Below are 7,715 nucleotides of genomic sequence, written 5' to 3' on the forward strand. Positions count from 1 at the left end.
GGATAGTATTCGGTTAGTGTTTTTTAGAGGGGTAAAATTGTTATTTTAAGGGGTAGTTACCTTTTTCTTCATCAACTACAATGCATTGTTATTTTGCCCCATGAACTAATAATTCTATTGTTTGACCCTATCAAACTACCATTTTGTGTCCAAAACTCTCCTTCCGCCAATCAATCACGATAAAAAACTTGAAATGACTCAAATATCTGAAGTTTATATACAAAAATTATATATAATACCCCTACAATTAAACAAATATATATATATTTCAAGCAAATCAACATTGAAATGTATATCACAGCAAAGAGAACCATTTCTGATTTCTGCCACCAGAATTATAACCATCTCCTTGTAATTTGTACAGAACTATGGAGGATTATTCTCATAGTCTTCGCCAAAGAGAAAAGACAAAGCTTAGATAAATATAAAGTGTGCTTATAATAATTAACCAATGAAGAAAAAGAAAAAGAAAAGAGACATTTTATTTCACTAGGAAGAGATGGCACACATGCAATACTGCAATGTAAAATCGAGAATCAGATTTCAGGAACTAATTGGAAGTTTTCCCTTCTGCTTCCGAGTAATCATCATCAATTGGTGCTGTAAAATTACGTCGCTCCTCAGCAGTAGCAGTGATTACTGGCATCCACACATCAGCGGTATTACTCAAGAGTGACTGCACCTGTGGGTCTGCAGCCATTGCTAATGAAATCATCTCATCTACATTGTCCAACTTCTCTGATAATTTATCCAACTCCTGGGCTATTTCCAGCTACATAATCGAGGATTAAAACTTACAATAAGGAACAAATATGAGAGAGAACATGATCATTGGAAAATGGGTCCAAGAGGAAGTCAAAATTACCTCGTCCAGATGCTTTGCTGATTTTGAAGGAACTTTTGTAACTTCTAATCCCAGGGCTTCGATTTTGGAACGCAACTCAACTTCTTCATTATTGGTCAATGATTCCACCTACACAATACAAGTAACTGAGAAAGATCTATTGGAAAACAAATTGAAGAGAAACATCAAACAATAATTCCTGGCAAAGACAAGTTATTAGTCAGTAATCAGTACTAATTGTGCGGTATACCCTCTTTTTCAGAAACTGTCACAAGCACCACATATCAACAGGCAAGAAAAGAGTACTAGCAAGTCGCTGTAGAAAATGTCAGAGGACTGATGCAGCATATAATGTTCCTTCCAAAAAGAACTCTCAGTTTTAAATTCATGTTAACAAATGTATAAATGAGAACAATCTCCTGAGACTTTCTGCACACTACAACCCAAAAGCTTTTGGCCATTGCATGTCTTGGCTCAAATGTAAAAAATTCATTTTGAAATTCTTCATATAGCAATATATTAGAAATGGCCTCCATGAAAAAACAATTATCTTTCTTTTAACATCAAACCATTTTTCAACCATAGCATTAAATCTTCTTCAGCGTGTACCCTTGGCATAAGCAAGATGATAATTCTTCTTCCCTTATCACCAATTCCATTTCACTTTCATGAACCTGGGAATGACACTGATTGTTAACTGCATCACATCAGGAGAATAATACATCATGTGGGGGCAAACACAAGGGGATCAAGAGAGTAACTGCCCGACTCTTTAATTCGATTACAATGCCAACTGCTGGGGGATTGGGGAAACCTGAGTTTTGATTTCTTAAAAGAAACAAGATTATTTGGAGGAGTTATGGACTGCACCTTATGCATACAAGACCAAATTATTGCTGCCAAATTCACCATTATTATCTAAGCATAGGTAGAAGATGTTTTCCAGGAGATATTATGAGTATATAACCTAAGGATTCAAGAGATAAATACATACAGTGATAAAACAATTAGAAGCAAAAAAGATTACAATGACAATGTATGGCAAAATATAATCCAATAAGAAAAATTTTATTTTCAAAGATAGACGAAAAAGGAGAGAATAATAATAATTAAAAACAAAAAAAAAAATCAGTGCAGAAAATTTACAACTCTTAACATCACAAAATCGAAATACCCACATCTTAAATTTCACAAAAATCAATATATAAAATCTTTTCATGGCACACCCAGATGAATTGACACTGTAATTCCAATAAACGAGCATCAAAATCAAGCGCCATATAAGACCGAATCAAAGGAAACGAATATCATATTGTCGCATAGCAGAAGGAAAGATCGAAGGAAGGAGAAGAGGAAGCATCTTACCTGCTGGAGAAGATTGGAGAGGAGCTGAAACAATTGCTCATCTGCTTTCCCTTCCTCTGCCATATTTTCTCTGTTTTGTGTCTTTGGATAACTTCCGCGTCCTCTGCTTCTGCTAATTTCTCTGTTAAACGGTATTTTTAGCTCCTCAAAACGGCAACGCACACCCAAGCAGACTTCAACTATACAAGAAGGGCACGTGCCGTACGCCCACTAAGCTCCTAAATTTATACGACGTGGAGATTGGGACCATTGGGTACACAAAAACAACGTCGTTTGAAGCGTTCGTACCTTAAGGAATATTCTTTCGTCTCTTTCATCATCCCTCCCTCCCAGCCTCCACGACACTCTTTTCTCTCTCATCCCCTGCCATTCCTGGGTTGGTTGGTGGTGGCTCTGAGAGGATAAGAGTGAAAAATGGCATTGGGATTAGCTGCTAATAGCATCATAATATCCCAGAACAAAGCCTTCACTTCCTTTTCTCTCTCTGCTTCAAAGCTTCTCTCAAATCGTCCTTCCCATCCACAGTCGCAACGTATTTGTCCAATCACTATCACCGCCACTGCCTCTTCCTCAATTGCCAAGGCCACCCTCTCAGATTTTCAAGTTCAAGACTCCAATCCCACATCCACTAGTACTAGTAAGTTCATTACTTTGCTTTAACACTGTTGCTGAAAGTCTGAAAATACCAACACTTGTTGAAGAATATTACTTCTTTCTTTGTTAGTTTAATATGTTGGAGTTTCAATTCAAGTCTGATGAAATCCCACATCGAGTAATAACTGGGAACAGTTTGATATAACATTTTTAGACACAGACCCATATAAATGCTTAAGATTTTCTCTTTGTATGTGTTGAAGCGTGGTCAGAATTTGCGAGAAATGTATCGGGTGAATGGGATGGGTATGGAGCAGAGTTCTCAAAGGAAGGGATGCCAATCGAACTTCCTGAGTCTGTTGTACCAGAAGCTTACAGGGAGTGGGAGGTCAAGGTGTTCGATTGGCAAACTCAGTGCCCCACTCTTGCCGAACCAGAGGGTCAGGACCGCCTTCTTACATACAAGTCAATCAAGCTACTTCCCACTGTTGGATGCGAAGCCGATGCCGCCACGCGTTATAGCATAGATGAGAGAAGTGTCGGAGGTGGTGAAGATAACAACAAAGTCTCGGCCTTTGCATATCAAGCTAGTGGGAGCTACGTGGCCGTGTGGCCAATTGAGGATCTGGGTACGCATAAATTGTTGGAGTTGGAGTTGGAGTACTGTTTGGTCAATCCTCAAGACCGGGAGTCCCGTGTGAGGATAATCCAGGTTGTCCGAGTCGATAGCGAGAAGAAGATGGTGTTGCAGAAAGTTAGAGTTTTCCGTGAGCAGTGGTATGGGCCTTTCAGGAATGGGGAACAGTTAGGTGGGTGTGCTATCAGGGACTCTGGATTTGCTGCTACTGATCCCACGGAAGCCTTACAAGTTGTTGGTGTTTGGCAGGGTCCTCATGCTGTTGTCAGCTTCGATCCTTCTCAGAATGTGAGTTACGTACGGCATATACTATCTATCCCCTTTTGCTGTCGCTTTAATTTGGTCTATATATATTTCCTTTGATGACATTGTGAACTTCTCAAAACCAAATACTTTGAGAGTTGTTTTGATCAGGAAGCCTCTCTGGTAGAGAATGTGCATGGGTGGCTAATGAGTTCACTTCTAGAAAGAAACTTGAACTGTTGTTACAAAATTGGTAATTTGGCAAAAATGAAGAGGATCCAAGAAATTCCAATTCCATGTGTTAGTCCATTGGAAGACTCATCCAATTAAACATTGTTGTTTTAATCATTTGACAGATTGTTTGTTGCTCTATCACCCCCAAGTGGTTGATAAGCATGATGAATTTGATGAAGAATAGATAATTCCATATATGGCTAGAGTAGTATGCGTTAATCTGACCTTGTCTTGTTAACTACTCCAGGATTTACTTCAAGAACTTGTAGATGGCGATGGCGATGTGCGGAAGTCAGTAAGAGATGAATGTGGCCTCATATTGCTTCCCAAGCAACTATGGTGTTCAATAAAAGAAAGTAGAGATGATGAGACTTGGAGTGAGGTGGGATGGCTCTTTGATCATGGACGTGCAATCACATCAAGGTGCATCTTCGCCGCTGGGAAGTTGAAGGCAAGTTTATATATATATATATAGTGCTCTCAAGTTTTGTTACAGGCTAGCTGAGTCCTATTTTGAACTAGCATATTCTCTACTCTCTAGAAGAATGCCCATCAGACTATCAAGCTAATTAAAACAGTTCTCCTTACTTGTCAACTGTACGTTGTTTCTTTTGTAGGAAGTGTGGATATCACGTGAGACTAGAGCTGCTTAGGATACTGTACGTATAGTAATTGATATGGATTCAGATCGGCTTTCAACTAAAGAGTAACACAGTCATTTGACTGGTATATTAAATGCAAGTCGAATTCGAATTCAGTCAGAAAAAGTTGTGATCAAAGTGTATCTTACGTGATTGAAAAGTGAAAGAATAAATACCACAACCCATCTGCACGTATTATTATGCTAGTTTTCTACTGTGATGATTCATCTAAATTATAGTTACAAATGCATGCTGATGCTGGTAATCGATCTTTATATGTTCAAGAATGAATTTCAACTTCAAATTAAGCTGGTACTCGATCGACATGCCAAAAACTGTACAAATTAATAGTAAAAACATTAATCCCTTCTGGATGGATACTCTCAAACTTTTAATATATAATGTAATTCTGGGCACTGCTGCTCCTGTATTCTGTGGGGCTGCTGCAATTCGGGAAACTAAATTGCAGAAAATGTTGATGCTTCACTATGGTTCTAATGAACGTTTTTGATGTTGAATGAATTCTATTATATATTGGGCGTCAATGTACGTATTTATACACGTACCAGTATAATATATAATGTATTCTATCTATACATTTGAATTACAAAAGGAACATAAAAGTAAACAAACAGATGATGCTATCTAGTATCTACATCATCACATCAACTTCAAGAGTTGGAAGTGGAAGAGGACTCTTTCTACTGCATGATGCCTGTGACAGCTTGTGTGTGTATATATATATATATATATATTAATCATCGTATTCTTGAGTTTTTTAAGGTAGTCTTTTTTTAATTCAGGATTTTCAATTTTTGAAATTAAAGTAATTAGCAAATTTTCTTGTTCTTCAGTTTTTGTGAGAACATTGCAAGTTTTAACATTTTTGCAGCAAAAATCATTACAAGCAATTTTGAAATCATTATCATAAAATTCACTGGCAGAATGGTAGTCAGAGTCACTTGAAGTTGTTAAAAAATCATAGTCAGATGAATCAGAAGAATTTATTGATTGTAGGATTCTAAAAAGATTTTCTTTTTCATTGTCATCAATTTTCAAAGCATTAATTTCTTTCTTTAGTTTTCTGGGTGGTTCTAGGCACTTGTCAGCAAAATGTCCTAATTTTTCACAATTAAAGCATTTTCCTTTGGAAAATATTTATCAAATTTTGAGTTAGTTCGCTCTGAGCTTCCTACTGCCTTTTGGCATAGGAAAAAACACATTGTTTCTTTACCTTATATTAAATTTTTTTTCTGAAAATAAAATTTTCACTAAAGCTAGGCCTATTCAGATGAATACTGATACTTTAGATTTTTGTCAAAAAGAAATTGCTGATTTACTTGATAAAGGAATCATTTGAAAGAGTAAGTCTCATTCAATCCCTTTAGTCATTTTACCATTGTTTACATTGATGATGTTCTGATTTATTCGAAATCCGTTGATGAACACTGGAAACATTTGAATTCGTTTCTAGAAACAGTTAAACATAATGGACTTGTTGTCTCTGCTAAAAAGATCAAGTTTTTCCAAACCAAAATTAGATTCTTTGGTTTTGACATTTCTGAAGGACGAATACGACCTATTGATAGAACTATTCAATTTGCTTATAAATTTCCTGATGTTATAACTAATAAAACCCAGCTCCAAAGATATATATATATATATATCCAAAACACTAATGCAACATGTTTATGCAATTTCATTGAAGCGCAACAGGTTCTGATGTAGTGGATGATTGATTTCACTTTCAAGCTTTTCTAAGTTATGAAATTCAGAAATTGAGGAATAGGAAACTAATTAAAGAAAGGGTATTGTGCAAAAGCAACTCCAATCCCTTTTAAATTTTTAATTGTGAGCTATATATGCATGTGATTGACATGACTCCTTGGACAATAATTTTAAGTGCGTAAATAAAAGCTTCGGAAAATTACTTTTTGCTCTCATAAATTATAATGCTTTGACACTTTTTTTTTTTTTTATGAATTGTCAACTGTACTGCTTTGTCCCTATGAACTATCATTTTGTATCCAAAATCCCCTTTCGCCAGTCAAAGCCGTTAACTTAGACGATCAATCCGTTACTTTGCGTCACTTTGCCCTTATAAACTACAATGCATTGTCACTTTGATCGTCTGAGTTAACGGTTTTGACTGACGGAAGAGAGTTTTTGACACAAAATAATAGTTCATAGGACAAAGTAGTACAGTTGACAGTTCATAAAAAAAAAAGTGTCAAAGTGTTATAGTTCATAACATCATGTAGGCAAAAAATAATTTCCCTTAAAAGTTTTTCTCCCTCATCTTTCCAGCCGAGAAAACGACAACATATTATATATTAACTTCATTAATATACCTAGTCATGTCATCTTCTTAATTGGTTGTCTGTCTTTGTAGGCAATAAAGAAAGGTGAATGAGGACTATAAATACAAGTTAGGCCATTACTTGGACTTGGACACCCCAATAATAGATGGATTGACATCACGGTGGTATAGCCATCTGATTCATCTCCCTTTTTTCTCCCTACTATTCAGTAATTTCATGCTTCTGTCAGCAGACACACATTCTCTCATTGGTTGAAATGAATCACCCTTTCTTCCTTTCACTTCTTTTCGTCAGCACACGCACCATTTTCCTAACTTTTTAACTTTCAGAAAGAAAAATATATAGACTATACTCTAGTGGTTGCCGCTTCTTGTTTCCTTTTTATTGGTGGGGACTTAAAAAAATATTTTTCTTGCTTTTAATACCATTGGCGAATTGACCATGAACAAATTTTCTAATAATTGACGCGGTGACTTAGAGATGGAGACTAGAATAAGCTACTAGCTTGTTGGTGGATGAAGAAATTTATGGCCTAACTCATCTCATCAAATTGGTTTAATAAGAGAGAGTTGTTCATTCCTTATAAACATGTTCAAGATCTTGTCTACAGGCAATGTGAAACTATTTCTCAACACCCTTCCTCACGTGCATGCTGGTATTTTTCTGGTTCTTATCATAGAGTAAGTAATGTAGGCCCCCATTTGTCCTGTGGTAGGCTTTAATGTCATGAAAAAATTCGTAGGCCTAACTCATCTCATAAAACCTGTTCAATAAGAGATGGTTGCCCATTCCTTATAAACATGCCTAAGATCTTGTCCATAAGCAATGTGAGATAA

The 7,715-nt window shown here is 36.3% G+C and overlaps 2 protein-coding genes across 3 annotated transcripts; one reads left to right on the forward strand and one right to left on the reverse strand.

Moving 5' to 3' along the window:
• Positions 1–464: 464 nt before the first annotated feature.
• Positions 465–2,371, reverse strand: LOC132163007 (uncharacterized). Its single transcript, XM_059573208.1, has 3 exons — positions 2,210–2,371; positions 866–973; positions 465–772 (listed from the first exon to the last, which is right to left on the reverse strand). Exons 1-3 carry the CDS (start codon positions 2,270–2,272, stop codon positions 551–553), a joined length of 393 nt encoding a protein of 130 aa, XP_059429191.1. The 5' UTR covers positions 2,273–2,371; the 3' UTR covers positions 465–550.
• A 145-nt stretch (positions 2,372–2,516) lies between these two features.
• Positions 2,517–4,756, forward strand: LOC132167804 (uncharacterized). Of its 2 annotated transcripts, none has more exons than XM_059578832.1 (3): positions 2,517–2,846; positions 3,067–3,737; positions 4,165–4,756. In XM_059578832.1, the coding sequence occupies exons 1-3, from the start codon at positions 2,624–2,626 to the stop codon at positions 4,390–4,392; spliced, it is 1,122 nt and encodes a 373-aa protein (XP_059434815.1). In that variant the 5' UTR covers positions 2,517–2,623; the 3' UTR covers positions 4,393–4,756. The 2 variants fall into 2 exon arrangements, with proteins under 2 accessions (XP_059434815.1, XP_059434816.1); XM_059578833.1 differs by having other exon boundaries at positions 2,520–2,846; positions 3,067–3,728.
• The last annotated feature ends 2,959 nt before the right edge of the window (positions 4,757–7,715 follow it).

The sequence above is a fragment of the Corylus avellana genome, chromosome ca1 (assembly GCF_901000735.1).
Source record: "Corylus avellana chromosome ca1, CavTom2PMs-1.0".
In the NCBI taxonomy this organism is placed as follows: Eukaryota; Viridiplantae; Streptophyta; class Magnoliopsida; order Fagales; family Betulaceae; genus Corylus; species Corylus avellana.